Source organism: Chiloscyllium plagiosum, chromosome 31 (assembly GCF_004010195.1).
Source record: "Chiloscyllium plagiosum isolate BGI_BamShark_2017 chromosome 31, ASM401019v2, whole genome shotgun sequence".
NCBI lineage: Eukaryota > Metazoa > Chordata > Chondrichthyes > Orectolobiformes > Hemiscylliidae > Chiloscyllium > Chiloscyllium plagiosum.
In genome coordinates this window covers 27,532,570-27,558,348 of record NC_057740.1, presented here as the reverse complement: position 1 = coordinate 27,558,348, position 25,779 = coordinate 27,532,570, and the positions used below count along the sequence as shown (strand labels likewise).

General features: G+C 41.4%; 1 protein-coding gene across 4 annotated transcripts in view; it reads left to right on the top strand.

Moving 5' to 3' along the window:
• cbarpb (CACN subunit beta associated regulatory protein b) overlaps positions 1-25,779 on the top strand; it is a 202,512-nt gene that overhangs the window by 110,328 nt on the left and 66,405 nt on the right. For all 4 annotated transcript variants that reach the window (XM_043721246.1, XM_043721244.1, XM_043721245.1 and 1 more), the window contains one exon: positions 541-602. In XM_043721246.1, coding sequence (XP_043577181.1) covers positions 541-602 — 62 coding nt within the window. The remainder of the gene's footprint in view (positions 1-540; positions 603-25,779) is intronic.

Here is a 25,779-nt window from a genome sequence, read left to right as displayed (position 1 = left end):
TCATAAAACCTATTCCCACAATCTAACCTGATTGACATAACACTCTTCAAATTAGATATGTTTGATCTAATATATTTAGATTCAAACGTACAGCATCATTGACAATGCATTCAAGTTGAAAACAATGCAAAGTGATGTGCAGAACAGTTTACAATGATGATAAAATTCCTGTTAGTAGAATGAAGACCAATTAAGTGTTTACAAAGCTCTCCTGGCAAACCTTCAAGGGAGATAAATCATCACAAGGAACATCTCTGATACTGAGTACAGTGACTTGTGTTCCTAGAAGTGTACAGTTAGATTAGTTCAGCACTGTTGAAGCAATTTGGAGTTTTCCCCTGAAATGTTGCAACACTTTGTGTTATACAGAAAACTCAACTTTGGATGGGTCAGCAATGTCCCATGGTTCTATTTAGTCACTCATTGTTTCCACTATTGCCAACCTGAAGGTAATGCTGCTTGTAGTCCTTATTACAGGTGGCTTTGAAAGCTGGTTTAATTTTCTAATAGTTCTCATTTCTCTGAAATTATGTCTTCCAGGGCTAATGATGATCCTGAGAAAACAAATACAACATACCTGGAAGAATCTCAACCTACACAAGGTAAGGTATAGCTGCAGGATTGTAAACAATCTCTTAATCTCAGAATATGTTGTTTGTGTTATTCTCAAACTGTTTACCATCACAGTCATTGTTAGTGTTAGAATGGTCTTGCCATTTTAATGGGATTGAATTGTTATTTGTCCACAAAGAGCATTTTTCCCTTGCAAGGCAGCGATTCCTTGTGCTGGGTCTTCTCGGTTACTTTGGGGGGGGTGGGGGAGGAGGAAATACCAAATCATTCAGTAACTATTGACTGAGGAAATTGACACAAGAACCAGAGAGTGGATCTTTATCTCCTCAGATGTTTCTGAGTTTGACACTGAAATGTCATACGTCAGCTTAGGCTTTAAATTTTCAGCATTACCATCAGCTTCCAAAAGTTCTAATATTTCATTCCTTTACCTTTCCTTTTGGAACAAGTGATTAAATGGATTGATGGATTCTGTCCTGGAGTATTCCTTTCCTTAGGAAGCACAAGGGTATACATCTATTTTTGCTCAGAGCATGCAATGTACCTGTAAGGAAATAACTTTTATTGTACTTCTGCAACACACAGAAAAATTACTGGCTGAGACTTTGATCAGTTCTATAGCTTTTTGGAGGGGAAAGGATTATTGCGCATTGAGGCTAAAACTCTGTTCATTTCGATGGTGTGCAAATATTCAGGAAGCTATCCAGCCTCACATCCGGTCTGTCAGGTGCTTCTGATCAAATATCTGAAACTCAGTTGACTTCCTTGAGCTGGGTTGATGACGAATGCCGGGCTTCAGGTTACTCTCAAGGTGCTGAATAAACTTTGTTGTGTTGCAATTAGTTTCAGTCGAGTTGGGGATCAGGCCACAGTAGATATGACATGATTTCCTTGGGGCAAAGAATTCAGTGGGGAGCAGCTGCAAGCAAAGATGGTTAGAACTGTCAGCACTTTCAGATAATATAGACCGATCTACTTCCAAACACTTCTGAGTCATCTGAGCGACATTACTCCGATTGTTAGAGGTGCTGCAAGTCTTTGTTAACTTTCAAGGATTGAGCAGTTTTATTTCTTCAGCAATATACAGATACTTACTTTCTAACCAACTTCTTCAGAGATGTTATTACATACCTCTGTAGCAGGTATGACTTGAACCTGGGTCTCCTAGTTCAGATGGAAGGATGCTATCACTGTGCTACCAAAGTGCTGAAGAACAATACATAACACTGGGGTGGAATTGAATCCATATGGTAAGCCAGCGGATCCTGTGTCACCACTATTTGAGGAAGGCCAAGTGTCAACCAGGGGAACAATATCCCAGATCTAAATACCACTTCATCAGGGTTCCAACTATTCAGAGGATCATTGAATCTTATGATCCCTACAGTATGGAGGCAGGTTATTTAGCCAATCGAGTCCACACCAACCCCCCGAAGAGCATCCCACCCAGATCTTCCCTATCTCTGAAACCTTGCATTTTCCCTGGTTAAAATACCACATTCCTAGATGCTATGGGCAATTTAGAATGGGGTCGAAAAATGTGGCGCTGGAAAAGCACAGTGGATCAGGCAGCATTCAAGGAGCAGGAGAGCAGAAGAGTCAACATTTCAGATATAAAGGAAGATGGACAGGTAGGACAGTCAAGAGGGTGGTGCCGTGTTGGAGGGTTGGATCTGGGATGAGGTGGGGTGAGGGAAGCTAAGGAAACTGGTGAAGTCAACTTTGATGCCGTGTGGTTGAAGGGTTCCGAGGTGGAAGATGAGGTGTTCTTCCTCCAGTCTTTGGGTGATTTGGATTTGAAGTGGAGGAGGCCCAGAACCTGCATGTCCTTGGCAAAGTGAGACAGGGAGTTGAAGTGGTTGGCCACAGGGTGGTGGGGTTGTTCGGTGTGTGTGTCCCAGAGATATTTCTTGAAGCATTCCATGAGTTGGTGTCCTGTCTCCCCAATGTAGGGGAGACCACATCACGAGCAATGGACACAGTAGATGAGGCATTTGGATGTGCAGGAAAATCTCTGCTAGATGTAGAAGAATCCTTTGGGGCCTTGGATGGAGGTGACGGGGTAAGTATGGGCACAGGTTCAAGGGCATCAAGGGAAGGTGCCGGAAGTGGAGGGTGGGTTGGTGGGGGGTGTGGACCTAACAAAGGAATCAAGGAGGGAATGGTCTCTGTGGAAAGCAGATAGGGGTGGGAAAGGAAATATATCTCTGGTGGTGGGGTCTGAATGTAGATAGCAGAAATGATGGAGGATAATGATCTATATCCAGAGGTTGGTGGAGTGGAAGGTGAGGACCATGGGGGTTCTATCCTTGTTGCAGTTGGAGGGGTGGAGTTCAAGGGCGGAGGTGCGGGAAGTGGAGGAGATGTGCTGGAGGACATTGTTGATCTTGTGGGAGCGGATATTGCGGTCGTCGAAATAGGAGGCCATCTGGGATGTCCTGGAGTCAAATTGCTCCTCCTGGGAGCAGGTACGGTGGAAGTGGAGGAATTAAGAGTAAGGGATAGTGTTTTTACGGACGGGGTGGGTGAGAGGAGGTGTAGTCCAGGTAGCTGTGGGAGTGGGTGGGTTTGATGTAGATGTCTGTGTTGAGTCGGCTGTAGAAGGCGGAGACCCCATGTTTAGAATTTAGACTGGCCAAATCACCCAACCTGCACGTCTTTGGCCTATGGGAGGTAAACAGAACATCTGGAGGAAACCCACGCCAACACAGGGAGAATGTGCAAACTCTGCACAGTCACCTGGAATTGAACCCACGTCCCTGGTGCTGTCTGACAGCAGTGTTGAGCTGCCCTCAGGTTGACAGCTCCTCATTCCCATCAGCACCATTGGGCAGAGAGGGAAGTAACTGCCAATATTGTACCCACCAGAAACCCATGATCAGTATGGGAGTCCAACCGTGTGAGAGCAGGTGGCTCCCCCTCTTCCCGTCTCCTATCCCAGTCCAGGAGCCTGCAGGAGCCACGCTGTGTGGGGGAGGGTCTTAACTGCCCCTTCTGTTTCTATTTGAATAGCAGCAGCAGAATGAAGTTCCCAGTGGGCATGGATTGGGTTCTCAATTGGTGGCAAGGCAGAAAGGCTGTCAGTGAGGCAGGGGCATGACAGCAAGGGGAAACCCCATCCAACATCCTCCCACCCAAAAAATGCCCCTCCATCTCCAAACCTGCCCTGGGATAATTCTATCCCAAGAAGAAAACTACATGATGGAATCTTGCTCTGAGCTGGACTCACAGCATTAATAATCTCAAGTATTAACCAGACAGCATTAATACCAACTGTCTTGTTGCGAAGGAGCTCAGATGCTGAAACTGCAACCGTGTTCATATTGATGTGCATACGAGGGTGGAATGCAGCTGGGATCAGTCATGTGCAAGGGAGAAGCTCAAACAAGAGACTGAACCATTGTCTGTGCTTGAGTGAGCAGAAAACAGAGTTTGTAAGTAATTTAACCTACAGTACAGTGGAAAACTGAGATACTGGCTGTTTACTGGCATTATAGATGGCAGGCAACAATATTAGCTCAAGGTCAAAGATACCAACATCAACCTATATTTATATAGCACTAACATTCGCGCCACATAAATTACCATCACCAATAAGAAACAATCTAATCAACACCCCTGGACATTCAATAGTTTAATCACTGATTCCTCCACTGTCAACATTCTTGGGGTTACCATTGACCAGAAACTCATCTGGACCTGCAACATAAACACAGTGGCTACAAGAGCAGTAGTGAGTACTGTGGTGAGTAACTCACCTCCTGACTCCCCAAAGCCTGTCCATCATCTACAAGGTCGAAGATGTGGTGCTGTAAAAGCATAGCAAGTCAGGCAGCATCTGAGGAGCAGGAGAATTGAAGTTTCAGGCAAAAGCCCTTCACCAGAAAAGAAGCTCCATCATCTACAAGGCATAAATCAGGAGTGTGGTGGTATGCTCCCAAATTGCCTGGATGGGTGCAGCTCCAAAAACACTCAAGAAGCTTGACACCATCTAGGACAAAGCAACCTACTTAATCCACAAACATCCACTCCCTCTACTACTGAGAGTCAGTAGAAGTAGTGTGTACTATGTACACGATGCACTGCAGAAATTCACCAAAGATCATCAGACAGCACTTTGCAAACCCATGACCACTTCGATCTAGAAGGATAATGGCGGCCAAGATATGTGAACAGCAGAACCTCCAAGCCACTCACCATCCTGACCTGGAAATATATCACTATTCCTTCACTGTCACTGCATCAAAATCCTGGAGTTTCTTCTTGAAAGGCATTGTGAGACAACTCACAGGAGATGGACTGCAGTGGTTCAAGAACGCAGCTCACCAACTTCTCAAGAACAACTAGGAACGGACAATAAGTACTGGCCAGCCAGCATTCTTCTCATACCATGAATGAGTAAAATAAAAAGATGAGTGCACGGAGCATTTTTTGTAAAAATGGTATCTAGCATGTAAGGAGATACTAGGTAGGAGTACCAAAAGCTTAGTCAAAATGAAAATTGTTAACAAATGAGAAAGCATTGTGTTCCAGTAGCCCTTCAACACACGTCTGAACCAAAACACTTGACCAATGCGCCAAGGGGTTCTGATATAACTGTACCCAAGGCAAAGTAGCATTTTAAAGAGAGAATAAAAGAAACAGGGGTTAAATATTGGTAAATATTATATGAAAGTCATAACTGGGTTCTAGATCCTTTTGGCAAATGAAGCTGCAACAGCACAAACTACTGAGCCTTGTTTGAATTTAATCGGTTAACTAAGACAGTTAACAGGTACTGCTTGCAGTATCAATGCCGCCTATAGTCCAAGCAAGCAGCACTTTCTCCTCATTATGTGTAAATTGTTGGTTTCTTTTTTTGTTGTTTTTATTCCCGGGTTACAAGAATACTCTTCATGGGTACAAAATGAAAAAACTTTGACTTCATGTTTCTTTTTAGTGTTGACCATTTCTTAGCTATTTAGATGATTTATAGAGACGTGGTTCACGAGGACTTCATTAGAACCTTTGTCACGTAGGTCCTAATTCTAACACCTGACATCATTCATGAAAGTCGCTAACTATTAGCATAAAATCTATTAATCCCTTATCCAACAAAATTAACATAGACTACTAACATTTGAATGTTATCTGGATTGTTGAAAAATCTTTATCAATTTAGCACAAACAGATTGTTGAAATTTAGCTTTTAATTGACATGTAACATAAAATTTTGTTCCAGAGTCATAGAATTATGGAGTCAGAAACAGAACATTTGGTTCAATTCTACGTCATTAAGCAGACTGGTCAAACCATTGCTTCAACATTTACCAAGAAATGGGCAATGTTGCGAAGATTTAGTACACTTGACCAAAGCCAGTCCCGAGCATGAGGAGGGTCTTTAAATCTCCTGTTTATAAATATTAGCCAAAGCTTCCTGCTAACCTCAGGTTAACAACCCCAATGAAATATCTCATAGTCAATGAGATCCACCTCGCCCTCATTCCAATCGCCACATTATAGAGTATGTCACTTTTAAACATCATGGATTTCAATAATATTTTGTCCACTATTTACCAGAGGATATTTTGCGATTACATCACTGATTAACCCTGCTTCATTAATCAATATTATATCTAAAATAATTTTATTTCTAGTTTGCTCCACAATATATGGCTCCAAGGAACTGTCAGCAAAACATTCTGCAATCTCGTCTTTTAGAGCACTGTTACTAACTTGATTGTCTCAATCTATATGAAGATTGAAGTCCCCCACAGGTATCACATTGCTGTTGTTACAAGTTCTAATAATTTCTTGTTTAAAGCTTTGTCCAACATTATAACTGCTGTTAAGGGGCCCATTAACTACTCCCACCAGTGTTTACTGACTGTTGCTATTGTTAACTTCCAGCTATATTGATTCTATTTCATGATCTTCTGGGGCTAGGTACTTTCTCACTCATGCTCTCTTATCATCCTTTCCCATCAGGACTGTTCTTCTTTCTTTGGCATTCTGTCTTTCTCTATGAAATGTTCTGTACCCGGGAATGTTTATTTCTCCCCTTGATCACCTTGTAACCATGTCTCTGTAATGGTGATTAGATCTATATACTGTAATTTTCTTCTATTTAGGCCACTAGTTCATCTATCTTACTATAGATGCTTTGTGCATTCAAATAAAGCAGACTGAATTTTTTATTTGCTTTTACTTCCTAGAAAGGCCTTATTTGTGGAATTTTGTGGAACTCTTTTTCCCTCCCTGTTCAGCTTTGCTTTTTACATTGTGCTGATGTTTTGACTTTTCTCTTTGGATTTCTAAATCTCTCTAAATCAGAATCCTCATAGTAATGTTGGTCGCCAGCAAATATCTGTTGTCAATGAGCTGTACGGTTTACATTCTGTTTTTTCTAGCACAGGCCCAGACATGTTGTTCCTTGTTTTCTCATTTTACTGACTGCTGGAGGAAATATAATTAATCAAAAACTGAAAGTGGAATCAAAGATGATTGTATGTAAACCCTATAATGAAAAAAAAAATTAAAATTTCCATGTCAGTATTGCTAAATTTAATTCCATTTGCAATTATTCGCTTTGCAACTAAATGCTCAGCAGTATAGATACATATGCAATTTCTTGGCTTTGCATTTCAGGAATTGTAGCCATGCACAGTTGTGGCTTTGTGTTGATATGGCTGGGTGACAGCGTAAAGGAGAGTGGCCAACCATGAATACTGAATCAACCACATGGTTTTGCAGCTCTCAAACCAGACAATGCTATTCATTATTACATTTCTATTTTGGAGCAGCAAAAGAATGAAAATAATTTTGATCACTTTTTTTAAGTGTTTCTTGTGCCTATGCAATTCGCAGCAGATTAAATAAAGAATGGAAATGCCATGAGTCTGTAAATATACAAGATCAGTTCTTTCAAAATTAAGGGTCTTCTTTACTCTTGTTTTCTATCCCTTCATTGTCTCCTGACTGTGGTTCAGTACATTTGATCAATGGATATTATTGAGTGTCATTAGTAATTTAGACGCCAAGACTCATACTCTAGAGAATAGCAGTTCAAATCTCACTATGACAATTTAAAATTTGAATTTATGTTGAATTAATCTGAAAATAATATATCAGTAAATTTTGATAAAAATAATGTGGTTTCTGAATTTCTTTTAGGGAAGATAATGTGCCATACTTACTTTTTAAAATGTAACTCCAGTTCCAATCCAACATGGCTGCCTCTTTCCTAACTGCTTTGCCAGTGTGACTAATGAAGCCATTCAGTTGTACCAAACCAGCGGTTCAAAGTGAAGGGCCATCATCGTCTTCTCAGGGCCAATTAGAAATAAAAAAAATCGAAAGCAAGGCACTGCACATGCCGGCACTCTGAAATAAAAACAAAAAGTACTGGAGAAACTGGTCTGGGAACATTAGCGATGAGAGAGACAAAGGAAAGGTTGATTGATCTAACTTACTTCAACAAAGAACAGAGATTAAGAGCAGGACATTTGGTGCCCTACCAAAGTGAGAAAAGGAGATGGATGGGGCCAAACAAATCCCAGTGTGGGCAGATGTGCCTGTTTCCTGACCTCCTGCTGAGGCAGATTCATGGGTCGTGAGGCAGCTTACCCTCATGAGCATGGAAACCAATTAGGCTGGTGAGGTTGTGGCTAATTGTGATTGCTGATTGGGGTTTTCCAATTTCCCAATGGGCAGATGTAACTGCCTGCTGCTAGCCAAAGAACAAAAGCCATAGGCATAATGTCCAGGCAGATGTGGGGTCTCTCCATGTGCATGAGTGTCAGTGTGGCCAAAAGCTATCCAGTAGAGCGATTCCCTTCCCACCTCAGTGATGGCCTGTCTGCTTACAGTCTATTGATTAATTATTTTTAAATGGGGATGAGAGGACACTTTCCAATTGACGTGTCTTATCAGTTAACTTATCTCGCACTGCCATCAAGTGTTTCTTTGAAGCCAATGGGCATTATCCTGACAATCTAACTCTGTCACTGTGGGTGATGGAGATATATTATATGATTACAGTGTGGTTTTTCTGTGTTGAAGTCTATTATGGAGACAGACTGATTCCATGTCGAAGTTGCCAGGGTTGAAGGATTTGAGCTATAGGGAGAGGCTGAACAGGCTGGGGTTGTTTTCCCTGGAGTGTCGGAGACTGAGGGGTCTATTATAGAGATTTACAAAATTATGAGGGGCATGGATAGGGTAAATAGGCAAAGTTTTTTCCCTGAGGTCGGGGAGTCCAGAACTAGGGGGCATAGGTTTAGGGTGAGAGGGGAAAAATATAAAGAGACCTACGGGGCAACTTTTTCACACAGAGGGTGGTACGTGTATGGAATGAGCTGCCAGAGGAAGTGGTGGAGGCTGGTACAATTGCAACATTTAAGAGGCATTTGGATGAGTATATGAATAGGAAGGGTTTGGAGGGATATGGGCCGGGTGCTGGGAGGTGGGACTAGATTGGGTTGGGATATCTGGTCGGCATGGACGGGTTGGACTGAAGGGTCTGTTTTCATGCTGTACACCACTCTACGGGAGTGGTCGGCATGGTACAGGTTGGGTTGGGAGCAAGATTCAGTTTGAAGTTTGGGTGATCATTTCAATTGCTAATATCAACTTATCTGTCAATAAATACCAACCCCAGTCTTCCTCTCCATTGACATTAAAAATGAGTATAATGGGCTATAAATTATATATCATCTCTTTTATACCAGCACTCAAACTTTAAAATTAACTCTTGATTGCATGAAATGGAACCATTCCACCACCATAACTCACCATGTTGAATAGTGGTTTAAAAAGACTGAAGCTACTGTGATATAGCTAAGCTTCAATATTGTCACAAAGTATAGGCAAAAGCATATAACTAAAAATAATCTAAAGCATATTTATGAGACAATTAGCAACTTCATCTTGTTCATGTCACATTAAATAAAAGAAAATCTGATTTAAACTTGTCTGTGATTTATCTTCAAATGATCAACTCAATATGCATCGTTTGAGGAGAATTTTAGTCAAGGCTGCATGATTTTGGGCAGGTTTCTGTCAGTCACAGAGCCTTGCATTCTAACTCATAGCTTAGTCTGCACGAATTGAGTATATAATCCTTTCACAAGGCCAGTATTCTTGCTAGGAAACAATGGACTGCACTGCAGATTGGTTGAACTACAGCCAACAATGTACTTTGAGAAATGTCATGACAAATAAGGCTGCTTTCTGTCAAGCGTGTAGTTATATAATCCATTCTCTGGGATTGTTCTGGATACTCCAGGTGCAATAATGTATCTCCTGGATCCTGTTCCCAAGCAACCTGACAAGACAATCACAAGAGCATTTAAAAAGGGGAAATATGGTTATTTGAAACAAGTGAAACTTGCAGCAGGCACTTGTATGGTTTCTGTTATGATTCCAACTGATGTTATGATTGAACAAGTCCAATCCCAGACTGAAATCTGACTTTGTTGATTTTCTTTTGTTTTAATACAATGGTCTTTCACTGAAGCACAAACATGCAATGCTGCAGATTTAGTTTTAACAATAAGCCAGATGCTTATACTGAAAAATAAATAAATAAAATAAATAAGTAAAATAGAATAAATCAGACTATTTAGATGAAAATAATTTAAAGATTTCAAAACATGTAATCCATTAAACTGAAAAATATCTGTTTATAGTGCTTCCCCAGAGAGAATTCCCTTCTCTATTTCCCTTATTTGGTTTTATTTTGCTTTGGCTTTAATGTCCAATCTTCAGAATCTAATAATGTCATCCTGGAGTAATCATACAACAGAGATAAAACTTTTTCAGCTGCAGACAGCACCTTTAGAGTTTTAACAAAACACTTTTGATTTGGATCTTTTGGTAACTTTCTTACCCTATTTCCTAACAATTCTCAGCTATATTCTCCCTTTCTCATGAGTAGTTACTTTATACATTCAATTTCAGCCAACACCTCTCTAGAATTGCCTCAAACTGAAGCAAGAAGTGTTTTACTAGCTATGGGGATTTCCCCTTAGCTGAGAAACAATTTCATAATTGTCTATCTGAAAGCTTAATGCATTGAACTGATTACTTCGTTCACTGCTAAACTCTCCCAATATAAACAAAAATCCATTGCTCTCCAGAAAATCCTCCTCTCATGTTCTGTTTTAAAAGAAATCAATGCAGCCACTGAAATACTTACAAGTTAATCATTAAACATCTTCAGATAGACAGAAGCCTGTATATGCCACACATCAAATTCAAAAATCCAAACTCAAAAGTAAGTATGAAAACATATATATGCCACAGACCTTAAATCACATTCTCAAAGAACACATCCAGCTTGAGTTGGCAACCCAAGTGACCAATGGCAAACTGTTTATATCGTGCACTTACAATATGTATTTTAAATAAGAATCACCTTATGTGAAAACGTTAATTATTATGTACTTGATATTCTTTTATATCGTTGATATTTCTTCTGAATTTCATTCTAATTCAGCATATTTTTAGTGTCATGGAGACTTTGTTGACCTTGGTCATGTGGGGAGTTAAAGTTATATGTAAAGTCTGTGCATTGAGATCCTTGTAATACTGAACTTCCAGTCAGTGAACTCCTAGTTTAGGGTCAGCTGGAACTGACTACAGTATTTTATAGGTTTAGAGAGACAAAAATAGGAAAACAATAGAACAGCAATAACCAAAAAAAAATGAAAGATTTAAATTAGTAATACTATAAGACCAGCAGATATAAGGAGCAAAATTGGGCCATTCAGCCCATCAAATCTATGCTACCATTCAATCATGGCCAATATGTTTCTCAACCCCATTGTTCTGCTTTCTCCCCGTATCCTTTGATTCCCCTCCTAGTCAAGAATCTAATTATCTCTGTCTCAAATACATTCAATTACATGGTCTTGACAGTCCTCTGTGGAGATGTGCTCCAGATTAGCCACTCTCTGGCCAAAAAAACTTCTCCTCATCTCAAGGGTCAGCCCTTCACTCTGAGGCTGTGAATTCTGTTCCTATTCTGTCCAAATATTCACACCACTGGCTCTCCTCCATCTAACTTGCATATTACCGCCTCAGAGAATTCTAACAGATCTGTCAGGCATGACCGACCCTTGATGAAGACATGTTGACTCAGCCCTACTTTTCCATGCACTTCCAAGTACTCCACAATCTCATTCTTAATAATGGAGTCTAAAACCTTACTAATGACCGAGGTCAAGCTAACTGATCAATAATTTCCCATCTTCTGCCTCCCTGCCTTCTTAAACAAGGTATTGAATTAGCCATTTTCCATCCTCTGACATCTTCCCTGACTTCAGTGATTCCTGAAGGATCACCAATGCCTCCCTAATCTCCTCAGCTACCTCCTTCGGAACTCCATGGTGTAGTCCATCTGGTCTGGGTGATTTATCCACCTTCAGCTCCCCCAGCACCTTCTCCTTCATGATGACCACTACACTCTCCTCTAGCCCCTGACTCTCTTGAAATTCTGGTATGCTGCTGGTCTCTTCTGCCATGAAAACTGACGCAGAGTACCTGTTCGGTTCCTCCACCATTTCTTTATTCCCTATTACTATTTTTCCAGCCTAATTTTCCAGTGGTCCAGTGTCTATTCCTGCCTTACTCTTACCTATTATGTATCTAAAAAAAGTCTTGCAATATTCTTTTATGTTACTAGTTAACTTGCTCTCATATATAATCTTCTCTACTCCAAACCGTTCCCTGTCCCCATTGCTTTTTTTAGTTATCCTCTGCTAGTTTTTAAAGTTTCTATCCTCTGGCTTCCCATGAATCTTTGCCACATTGTATGCTTTTTCTTTTTATTTTATGCTGTCTCTGATTTCCCTTGTCAGCCATGGTTGCCTCACCCTCCTCTTAGTATGTTGCTTCTTCCTTGTAATGAATTTCTGCTGAATCTCCTGAATTACTCCCAGAAGCCCCTGCCATTGCTGCTCCACCACATTCTCTCCCCTGCTCACCTTCTGGCCAGCTCCTCCCTCATGTCTTCATAGTTACCTTTACTCAATTGTTATACCATTACATCTGATTCCAGCTTGTCCCGCTCAAATTGCAGGATGAATTCAATCAAATGATGGTCACTGACCCCTCGGTGTTCCTTCACCTTCAGATCCTGATTCAAGTCTGCCTCATTACACATCCAATCAGAATTGCCCATTCCCAAGTGGACTCTACTGCAAACTGCTCCAAAATCTATCTCATAGACATTCCATGAATTCCTTTTCTTGAGATCTGCTGCCAACCTAATTTTCCTAGTCCACATGAATGTTAAAGTCTCCAATGATTATTGTATAATGCTTTTCTCACCTGCCTTTTCCATCTCCTGATTTATTTTCTTCCCCACATCCTGCCTTCTGCTAGGAGGTCTGCACATAACTCCCATCAAAGTATTTTCTTCTTTGTGGTTTCTCAACTCCGCCCACACAGATTATAAACCCCCCCACCCGAAATTGCTTCTGATTATCAGTTGAATTTCATTTCTTACTAATAACCTCAGTCCCTCTGCCCATCTAAATGTCCTCTTGATAAAATGTGCATCCTTGGATATTTGGTTACCAAACCTGATCACCTTGCAGCCATGTCTCTGTGATGCCTGTATCATACCTGCTAATTTCAATCTGCACTACAACCTCATTTCCTTTGTTTCAAATACTGCATGCATTTACATATATACCCTCAGCCCTGTATTGATCATCTCCTATTCATGGCTGTCCCTTTATCTGCCCTGGCTGAAGTTAGATTTCTGACCTTTGTCATACTCTCCAATTACTTAATCTGGAAACTTTAATAACCTCTCCTGAGCCCCCCTCCCCTTCAACATTTTCCATTATTTTCCAAAGCAGGTGAGCTCCCTACCCCATCACTTCATATGAAGTCCTACCTACAGCATTACGTATGTGATTTTTCAGGATTCTGGTCCCAGCATGGTTCAGGTGGAGTCTGTCCCATTGGAACAGCTCCCTCCTTTCCGAAGACTGATACCAATGTCTCATGAATTGGAACCCATTTGTCTCACACCAATCTTTAAGGCTCACATTTACCTCTCTAAACTTGTTGACCTGTGCCAATTAGGTCGTGATGTAGATAGTAATCTGGAGATTTTACCTTTTTGGCTCTGCTTTTCAAGTTAGCCCCTAGTTGCTCGTATTTCCTCAGCTGAATCTCTTTCCTCTTTCTACCTGTATTATTTGTACCTATGTGGGCAGGACAACTGGATCTTCCCCCTCCCACTCCAAGTTCCTCTGCAGCCAAAATGCGATATCCTGAAACCGGGCAGCGGGCAGGCAACACAATCCTGTTCTCTGAACAGTGTCTATTCCCCTGACTATATTATCCCTGCTTCTAACCACATTTCTCCTTTGCCTGTGCCTCCTCCCCTGAGTGGCTCCCTGTACCATGTGCGATGGTAAGTTTGCTCATTCTCCCTGCAGCCCTCACTCTCATCCACACAGGGAGCAAGAATCTCAAACCTGTTGTACGACCTTAAGGACTGAGGCTTCTTCAGCGCTACCTCCTGGATCCCTCTACCTGCTTTCTCACTCGCAGTCACGCCCTCCTGTCACTGACCAATGATTGAATTCAAGGGTACCAAATCTAGGATGTGACTGCCTCCTGAAACACAGCATCCAGGTAACTCTCCCCTTCCTGAAGTGTCACAGTGTTTAAGCTCAGACTCCAGCTCAGTTAAGTTATTGTTTTTATTTCAATTAAGGGACCGCAGTTGAATAATGGTAAATAGTAGCGGTAACATTTCCTCACTGGGTACCCAACTGTTGCATTGTATGTGAATTGAATTGTACCTATGAAAACCTAATTGTGATTTCTTTTTTGTTCTGCCTGCCGTTAGCATGACCTGGATGGTATTTGTCTAGACAGGGCTTTAGGGCGAAGAGTGGGGTGGGGACCCACAATTACACACAGTTGCAGCTCCAATATCTGCAGTTAAACTTCTGGGTACCAACATCACACCCTCCTGCTGACCTCCAGGCCCAAAAATAACCCAGCATTCAGATATTACAGCAACTGAGGCAGAGGGAGCTCAGGAATGGCCGCAGCTTACCTTCTTGCCAAATTGATTGTGCTGTCCAGTTCCACATTTTGATTATTTGTAAACCTTCAAGTGAGAAAAATAGTGGAATATTGTTGTATCTTCAGATGAACTGGGCCAGTGTAGGAATAAGGAATTAATGAGAAAGGTTAGGACTATCAGGTAACGCACAAAGGGCGAAAGTGAGGACTGCAGATGCTGGAGAATACAGTCGAGAGTGTGGTGCTGGAAAAGCACAGCAGGTCAGGCAGTGTACGAGGAGCAGGAAAATCAATGTTTCAGGCAAAAGCCCTTCATCAGGAATTTCAATGAAGGGCTTTTGCCCGAAATATCGATTTTCCTGCTCCTCGGATGCTGCCTGACCTGCTATGTTTTTCCAGCACCACACTTTCGAGGTATCACACAAAGTCCTTTAGCACTAATCTAATCTGGCAAAGCAAAGGGAAATCTCTTAACTTTCGCAGTAATGAGGATAATTGGTCTTCAGCAGTTGTGTACATCGGGCAGTGCAAGCACACAACTTATTTTACACGCTGGTTTGAAAGGAAATTACAATCATGGCTTTGTGTGTAAATGAGTTTGCTAATTCTCTTTTGTCCATTTTACTGCACTGTCAAAGACTAAGCTCACTCCAAATATTAATGTAAAAAATATGCAAATAGGGGCAGGCTGTTTTTGCAAAAAACAAGGAAAATTGAATCGAAATGAAAGCTCTGGTATTGATGTCTTGGGAATGGTTAGATGAGATTACCTACAGTATGGAAAGAGGCCCTTCAGCCCATCACCGACCCTCCGAAGAGTAACCCACCCAGACCCATTCACCACATTTACCCCTGACTAATGCACCTAACACTATGGGCAATTTAGCATGGCCAATTCACCTAACCTGCACATCTTTGGACTGTGGGAGGAAACTGGAGCACCCGGAGGAAACCCATGCAGACACGGAGAGAATGTGCATACTCCACACGGACAGTCGCCCGAGGCTGGAATTGAACTCGGGTCCCTGGCGCAGTGAGGCAGCAGTGCTAACCACTGAACCACCATGCCGCCCATGGTGGATCACTCAAGACCGAGGAAGCACAGCCTTTTTGAATCTATGATCGATACTTCCTGCAATGTCAAAGTCTCCCAAGTAATAGAAGGATGGCCAGTGGTACTGATATTGAAGAGACTTACTGAGGTTGGGAAATCAGCTGTACTTACATACTTCAGCAACTCGGCTTGTTTTTTTCACAGTTTTCACAAGTATTCTAGCCTTCTAATTTACATATTGAAATCAATGGGGATGATAGTTGAATGAGTGCAGATCCGAATCCCTGATTTACTTTCTATGCTGAGAGCAATGAGTTTGGAGTATTTGGCTGCCCATCAACATGGAGTGGTCAGTGGGTGGTGGAACTTGACAGGATCTGGGATAACCATCTAGGGTAATGATGCTGCCTAGTTGAGTTGAGGGAATGGTGGCTTGGCAATTGGAGGGCCGCAGCAACTGAAAACAGTGAACAGTTGTTGGACATGCCAGAACATCTATCCTTCTGGTACAGAAGGGGCGTAACTTATAGAGTTCTAGACAAAGAGTCAGATGTTGTACTGTGAGAAGGGGAACCAGCTGGAACTGTTTTGGTGCATTTTGTTGGGAGGGAAAATGTCATTATGCCTGTGGGAGAGAGGGGTCCACAAGGTGGAAATGTTGTGCAGTGTTGAGCAGGTACTTAATGGGTATGGATTGTAGTTGGAGAGACTTCTTTTTACGGAGAGGTAGCAAGAGGTTCGTTATTTGGCAGGAATGGGAGAAATTTACTTTCTGCCATAGAGATCTGGCCACAACAAGGGAAATGTGATTGGTAAAATGAATGCACATTTGGGGATGTCACAACAAAGTGTAGTTGTAGCTTGAAGGAGTGAGGTTGGGCAGATATTCCTATAAAATGACCAACATGATACTCATGTGGTGTATTACTTCAGCACTGCAAGGATAAAGAATTTCATAGAACAGGTGCAGAAGATTCTCCAGGTGAAGTGGGAGCAAAGCCAGAGTCATGGTCCATGTGGAAGTTAACAGCATAAGAGAAGGGGTTGAAGTCCTGCGTCAGAGTTTCAGGAGAAGTGCGAGAAATTAGGAAATTCCTGAAAAGTTGGAAATCTCTGGATTTCTCCCAGTGACACTTAAGCTGTTTTATCCAACTATTCCTATGCTAATCAGCATATTATATAGCTGGAGAAACAGTGCAGGAAAGATGGCTTCCAATTTCTTGGACATTGGACCAGACTGGACAGAAAAGGAGTGTAAGAGGTGGATGAGCTGTAACTTGACAAATATAAAGCCAGTATCCCTGTGGTGAAGCTAACATATGTTCGAGTACATAGAACATAGAACATAGAAAAGTACAGCACAGAAAAGGCCCTTTGGCCTACGATGCTGTGCTGAGGATTAATCCTAATGTAAAGTAAAATAATCTTACCTATGCACCCCTCAATTCACTGCTGTCCATGTGCATGTCCAGCAATCGCTTAAATACCCCTAATGACTCTGCTTCCACCATCACCGCTGGCAACGCATTCTATACATTCACAACTCTCTGCGTAACGAATCTACCTCTGACGTCTCCTCTATACTTTCATCCTAATATCTTAAGACTATGACCCCTAGTAGGGCTTAAATAATTTGTCAAGGGAAGAGCCATCAGGATGAAGCATTAGAAATGAAAAGCAAAATGAGCAGAGAACCAGGAGAAAAAATAACATTAATTTAAATAATTGTACTGTATTAGAAGGGATCTGACAGGGTGTTGTGAGTGCTATAGTGCAAAAGTATTAAGTATTAAGAGCACAAAAGTAGTTTACATAGAGATGATTTGAGGAACAAATTGTCATATGATATAGTAGCCAAACAGAGATCTGGCAGAAAATTGGGAACTTCCTATTCCCAACTACAAAGTATTTAGGAAATAAAGGGAGGATAAACAAAGGAAGTTGTGGGTGTGAGGGATGTAGAGAAGGTCGTCGCTATTGATCAAAGATAATATTAGAGCATCAGAAAGGGAATTTTTTATTATTCATTCATCGGATTTGGACATCATTGGCTAAGTAAGCAGATGGAGGGGCAAATTTCAGAGCATACACAAACTGTGGAATGGGGATGATTGAGAACTACAATTAGCCTAATAAAGGTTTGGAAAATAAAAGCATAAGGGGCAAAGAGCTGCAGGACTTCCTGCAAGGTGCACAAGAGAAGTTTCTTGATTGGTACATTTTTAACTCAATGAGGAAGCTGGTCATGTTGGATTTGGTTCTGGAAGTTAACGGGACAAGTGGAATATGTATCAATTGGGGATCATTTGGGAATTAGTGATCATAGTATCAAGTTTATGGGTGATTTGGAAAATCACAAGGAACAATCAAGTGTGAAATTAATAAACTGGATAAGAGTTAATTTTAGTGAGTTGAAAGGAACCTGTCCCAGGTATATTGGACTGAAAGACTGGTATTAAATGAGCAATGGGAAGCTTTCAAGTAGGGGATAGTTTTCATAAACCAGAAAGGAAGCCTACTGAGGCTTGAGCTTTTTGGATGATGGCAATGAATAAAGAAAGAGTAATGAAAACGTTGGCTGTGCAGAAAGTAGAAAAGTCACCCAGCCCTAATGGGGCTTGTCCTGGGATGCTGATGGAAGAAATAGTAACAACAGCAGAGCTGCTCGTCACAATCTTCCAATCCTCGGGCGAATGAAAAGACTGGAAATATGACAGGCCTGTACAAAGTTTGGGCACCACACTTGGCAAGCCTTAGATAGGGGACAAGGATTTTTTGGAGTGACATGAGGGGTTACTTGGAATGGACAGAGATGCTAAGGAATCCCAGAGAAGGGAATGTTAAAATGAGGCTTAGTAGCATTGGCCTAATTGGGAAAAGAACAAGAGGTCACACGCGGAGATTATTTTCATATAATATGTTGTGATGATTTATAATAGTGCAACTTCTATAAGATTTAATAAAAGCTTTCAGAAGTGAATTGAGGAGTAATGATAAATAAAGTTTAGTCATTGGCGAGCTGGGATTACTTGGGTCCCAGCAGGAATTATGTAATTCTTTTCAGGAAGAGAAATTTTCAATGACCTGGATAAGGATCATTCTTATTGGGTTACTGGTAAATGCTTAAAGGAAAAATTATTTTGCAGGTCCATAGGGAAAGAGTAGACAAATTGGTTAATTCCTTTAAAGGGTCGGCATAAGCACAATGGGCCAAATGGCCTCGTTTACTGCTGTATCATTCTCTGTATGATTGAACGTTAGATTTATGGACTTTGCGAGTTAGCTGCTGCTCAGGCAGCTCATTGAGATGAAGGCTGGTACAGCAGAATTGGTTTTGCTGCACAAGGGTTTTCAAGCACACTGCTGTTACTGGAGTTTTGCCAGCAGAACTGCTGCATACGCTTCTGATGAGCTACAACATTAAACAAACTGGCAGAGCCATTGCTTCAACATTTACCAAGAAATGGGCAGTGTTGGGAAGATTTAATACGCTGCTCTTCACTGTCAATCTGCAGATTGTCATTGGGAGAGAAGTGAAAAGTAAGGAAAAAAAAATCAATAGATAATGTTGTAAACTCTTCATAATTGCAAGGTTGACTTAGAATTGTAAATCATGCCAGCACAGAGAAGGCCCTTTGACCCATCAGGCATATACTGGCCTCCTAAGGAGCAGTTCACAGATTGTCACTCACTCAACCACGACTCTCATCCCTGTAAATTCTTGTCCTGAAAATAGTTAGAATATTTGGAAAATGTAGAAACAGTCTCATTGCACAGCCATTCGGCCTAACATGTCTGTGGTAACCAAGAAATGAACCACCCAGCCTAATTCCATTTCTAGCCCTTGGTCTGTATCCCTCAAGGTTATAGGACCTCAGGTGCACGTCCAGACACCTTTCCATACGAGTTGAGGGCTACTGCCTCCACTATCATTCTCAGGCAGTAATTTCAAGACCGAGCACAGCAGGTCAGGCAGCATCACACTCTCGACTCTGATCTCCAACATCTGCAGTCCTCACTTTCTCCAAGTAATTTCAAGAATCCTATCACTTTCTCAATAAAAATATCTTTCCTCATCTTCTGTCTAATCCTTCTACTAGTCCCTTTAAAGGTATGTCCACTCGTCACTGAACCATCCACTGGAGAAAAGAGGATAGGAGCAATGGTGGCTCCATTCCCCTGTCCATATTTTGGAAAATCAGATTGCAACGCTGTGCTCCTTTTCCTGACTTACACGCAGAAGTTGAGGCATGAGGGCCCAGTACAGGAAGTACTTCACTGTTAGGAAGCTGAAGAGCTTCCTTGGGACTGCTTAGGGTTGATAGACTGGTCCATATTCAAGAACTCAGCAGCCAACCTAAAGGAATATGCCACAGTCCAATGCAGACTCCGTGCCAAAGAAGTTAATCCAAATGTTTTCCAATCGAAAACCATGAATGAAACGGGAGATCCACTCCCCTTTAAATCCAGGACTGAGACATTCCAGCAGGGCAACTCTGACCTATATAGAAAATCCAGGTATGACCTTCGCAAGGCCATCGGAGATGCCAAGAGGCAATACCAAACTAAGCCTGAGACCCAGACTAACCACACAGCCATCTGTTATTTCTGGCAAGGCTTACTCGACGTGACAGGCTACAAAGTGAAGTTGAACAGAATCGCAGGCAACAGTACATCCTACCCAATCAGCTCAATGCATTCTACGCTCACTTTGAACTAAAGGGCAATGAAACGATGCTACCTGCCCCATCAGCCTCGGATGTGTCTGTACCTTGGTCACCACCGCAGACGTTACATTCTTAAGGGTGAACCCATGGAAAGCGACTGGCCCGGATAGAGTACCTGGCCATGCACTCAAGTCCTGTGCGGATCAGCTGATGGGAGTATTGGCAAACATCTTTAATCTCTCCTTACTCTGATCTAAAGTCCCCACCTGCTTCAAGAAGACACCATCGTGCCATTGCTGAAGAAAACTCATGTAGCGTGCCTCAATGAGTTCCGTCCAGTAGCTCTGACCTCCATAATTCCAAAGCCAGTGCTTTGTGAGGTTGGTCATGCCTAACATCAACTCCAGTCTATAAGATGCCTTGATCCTTTGGGAATTTGCCTATCGGCGTAACAGGTCCATGGCAGACGCCATCTCCCTGGCCTTACACTTATCCCTGGAACATTCTAGATAACAAGGATATCTACATCAGGATCCTACGTATTGACTACAGCTCTGCCTTCAACACCATAATTCTAAACAGACTCATCTCAAACTCCAGGACCTAGATCTCTGCTCTACTCTCTGTAATTGAATTCTCAGCTTCCTGACCAAAAGACCGTAATCAGTAAGGAAAGGCAACACCACCTCCTCTATGGTAAAAACAAGGTCTGCAGATGCTGGAAACCAAAGTCTAGATTAGAGTGGTGCTGGATGAAGAGCTTTTGCCCGAAACGTCGATTTTCCTGCTTCTCGGATGCTGCCTGACCTGCTGTGCTTTTCCACCACCACCTCCTCGATGATAATCCTCAACACTGGTGCCTCACAAGGCTGCCTACTCAGCCCCCTATTATACTCCTTAGACAGTCACAACTGTGTGGCCAAATTCTGCACCAACCCCATTTACCAGTTTGCTGATGATACCAACCCAATTTACTAGTCTGTTGCATCTCAAACAATGATGAGACAGAATACAGGAAAGAGATTGAGTGCTTAGCAGCTTGGTATAAAGACAACAATCTCTCCATCAACATCAGCAAAATGAAGGAGCTGGTCATTGACTACAGGAGGCGGAGTGGAGGGCATGCCCCTGTTGGTATCAATGGTGCTGAGGTCAAGAAGGTCAAGAGCATTACGTTCCTGCAAGTGATGTAAATCAACAATTCCATGCAGATGGATACCAAGGTCAAAAGAGCACAGCAACACCTCTACTTCCTCAGGAGGCTAAGGAAATTTGGCATGTCCATAAGATCTCTTACAAATTTTTATAGATGCATCGTAAAAAGCATCCGATCTGGATGCAACACAGCATGGTTTGGCAACTGCTCTTCCCAAGACTGCAGGAAACTACAGAGAGTTATGAACACAGCCCAGTCCATCACGCAAGCCAGCCTTCCATCCATTGACTCATCTATACTTACCACTGCCTCAGGAAAGCAGCCAATATAATCAAAGACCCCTCCTATCCCGATTATACTCTCTTCCACGCCTTTCATCAGACAGAAGATATAAAAGTTTGTTTATATGTATGAAAAGAGTCAAGGACAGCTTCTTCCCTGCTGTTATCAGACTTTTGAATAGACCTCTTTAATATTAATGTTGATCTCTTGCTGCACCTTCTTGGCAGCTATTTCACTGCAACCTGCACTTTGTTCTGTTACCTTGATGCTCTTGTATACTATGATCTGCCTTAAAGCATGTAGAACAACACTTTTCACTGTACCTCAGTACACGTGACAGTAATAAATTAAATCACAAATGAGATTTCCCAAGAGGCTAATGGATATAAGTTAATACATAATAGCTTTTGGGTTAATTACTCTATATTCTGGGTGTTCATAATAGAAAGTAGTACAGCCATGAAAACAATAATACTTAGTAAGGATTGTAAAAAACTTGTGTAAATAACAATTTTTGTGTTGCCCTTCAGCATAGAATAGGTGGTTTATAAAAGCATTATCCAAGCAAACTTTAACACAGAGGCACAAAAGGTGGTAGTAGGGCAGACTAAAAACTTAGTGAAATATGTAGATTTTAAAAGGATAAGAGAGAGGTGGAGAGATTTAGGGTGAGACTTCTAGAGCTCTCAGCTTGAGCCATGAAGGACATGGCCACCAATGCTGGAGCAATTGAAAGCAGGTTAATATTGTAGGAAGGTAGTGGCCACAGAGAATTGAAGAGCTGGACTAAGTTACGGAGATGGGGAAGGATGAGTATTTGGAGAAATTTCAAAACAAGCATTAGATGTGAAAACTTCATTGTCAGTATGAGAGCTCATATATGCCAGCTAAACATAAGTGCGATGGGGAGATGCTCAAGTTTGTACGTACACTACAGAGCCTTTAATGAGCTAAAGTTTATGTCAGGCTTTTCAAAAATTACATTACATCGTCAGAGCTTTTCCTTAAACCATAAATAATATTAAACACAAACTGGATGAAACAGCTTGGTTAAATCTATGACAGGCAACATATGTCACTCCTACCATTAGTCACCTGCTAGTGCAGTGGACAATCTAATGTATTTTTCAATGAAAAGTTTTGATAAAGCGTGGGCATATATGTAATTATGCTACACGAGTAACACATTTATCAGAATAGATGTTTAATTTGAAATTCTGGGATTAATATTTCTGATTTTCTATAATTAAAGATCATGTTCATGTCTTCCTTTGAGATTGTAAGAAGGATTGTGAGGCATATTTTCTTGATCCTGGGGTGGACTGTCCCTACTCATCTATCTTTAGCTTTCATCTGTACAGACTCTCAAGATCCAATATAGGATTATTTAAGAAAAGAATGATAACACCTTTCATTACCTCAGGATAACCAAAGTATTTTATAGCTAAAGAAGTACTTTTAAAGTGTAATCAAAGTTTCATTGAACTCAATACATCTGCCAATTTATACAAAGATCCCGCTTACAATAACTAATCTGTTCTTACAGTGTCAGTTGGCCAAATTATTAAGGAGAATTCTCTTGTTCTCAAGTTAGTATTATGTCTATCCAAAGGTAGGCAGGGGCTCTGTTAACACTGCATCCAAAAGACAGCATCTCTTACAGTTCAGCACCCCTCAATACTGCATTGGAGTATTGGTCTAGATTTACATTTAATGAGAAATCTGTTCTTGTGATTCTCCATCACCAGAAAGGCAGTTGCTGAGCCATGGAACCTTTCTTTTAGTTCATTCATGGAATGGGGACTTTGCTGGCTAGGCCAGCATTTATTGCCCTTTCTCGCATATCTTTAAGAAGGCAGTGGTGAACCGCCATCTTGAACCACTTCAATCCACCTGGTATAGGCACACTCACAGTGCTATTAGGAACAAGTTCCAAGATTTTGATTAAGCAACAATGAAAGAACAGCAATAGATTTCCAAGGCAATATGTGGCTTGGAGGAGGACTTGCAGGTGATGGTTGTTCCCTTTGCCTTTCTAGGTGACTATGGGTAATGCATTTGGAATGTCTTATCAAAGGAGCCTTGCAGTTTTTGCTGCAAGTTGACCCATAGACAGATGATGCAAGTTGCTCAGAAGCCCAAACACGAAACCTCTCCATTTCTGCACCTTTGACAGAAACCCATTAAATGAAACTTTCTAACCTAACTCTCTGTCCCACAACAAATAAAGCATTTTTTTTTAAAATCAGGCCTTAAACTTCTGCAGCTTAATATCATTTCTGAAGTAACTGCACAGAGGCCAGTATCCTGTTACCAAATCACCCATTATTTACATGTGCCTAGTACATGGTCTCTGACCCGCCAGCACAAAGCCAGTCCCGAAGCACTACTAACAGTGGTGGTGCTTATTCTTCCATAGCACCCACGTCATGTGTGTGCAGGTGTCAGATGCAGTGAAGAACAACAAGTGTGTAAATCTTTATTTATATTCCACCACCCGGAAGAAAGGAAACCCCAGAGTGGTCAGTGACCAGCAGTGCCCTTCTCAACAAAGGGTAATGCTGCTTAATCAAAAATGTGAAGTGGGGGGTGGGGGAGGGGGGTGCGCAGGGATTAAATTAAAATAGAATTAAAGGGGGAAATAAAATACTCCACTCCTTGCAGAGCCCACCTCTCCCTGAACAGCTCAAGAGTGTTGGTGGACACCACGTAATCCTTCTCCAGGAACACCCAGGGCTCGAATGTAACCACAGAAGAGGGGAATCTTCTGTTTATATCTGTCAGCCAGGGTTCCCTGATTTGCCCAGGTTAACAATCCTAATCAAGGATCTCCTAGTCAAGGATCCACCTGGGCCTGGTTCCAATCACTACAATTCCTTATTCCTTTTGGCAGTGAGCACCTTCAAACAATCTTGACATAGTTAGATTAAATTTTCCTTGTGCAGTTAAATTTGCCTTGTGCAGTTTTGAGGAGCACAAAGCTCTTTCCTGTTAATTAATTTGTCAAAATAAATTAAAATTCACCAAATAGATAATTTTTCAAGAGAGATACTCGTTACTATTCAGATCAGCATTAGAGATCTGCAGCATCTGTATGTACATGGTATTTCAATTGAAAACATGCTGAACTATTCCAGATATTGAGCAAATGCTTTCAAATAACAGTCATGAAACTTCAGTGTGAGTATCTTCGCACATCTCAGTCTGATCAAGATATGCGCATAACCTTCCATCAAGTTCCAGTTAGTATTACTTTGGCATACACAGTATGGATACCTATTGTTATAGATGATATTTAAGAAGAACCCATTATTATAGTCGGACAGTACAGTATATCAAATTACAACAATGTTCAGACTACCAATTTGGAGAATAGAAATTTGGGCATTTCATGCTTAGAGAATGTAACAAGTAGAGTGGATAAAGAGAGATCAGTAGATGTAATGTATTTGGATTTCCAAAAGATATCCAGTAAGGTGCCTCATAAAATGTTATTACATATGATGAGCACTCCTGGTGTTCGGGATAATGTAGGTAGATGATTGGCTAAGAATCAGGAAAACAGAATCAGAATTAAGTAACTATGTTTCAGGTTTGGTTTGGAGATGCTGGTGTTGAACTGGGGTGTACAAAGTTAAAAATTACACAACACCAGGTTATAGTCCAACAGGTTTAATTGGAAGCACTAGCTTTCGGAGCGCTGCTCCTTCATCAGGTGGTTGTGCATTTTAGGTTGGCATGCATAACTTGTGGAATGCCACAGGGATCAGTTCATGGGGGTAGCCTCAGCCATTTATAATCTGGATTAATGACTTGAATGAAGGGACTGAGTATGGTGTAGCCAAATTTTCTGCCAGTATAAACATCGAGGGGAAGATAAGTTGTGACTAGGATATAATGGTCTGAAAAGTGAGTAAATTTGGCAGATGAAGTATAATGTGAAAAAAATATGAGGTTTCCCATGTTGGTAGGAAGAGTAAAAGACAGAATATTTTTGAAATAGAGACAGACTT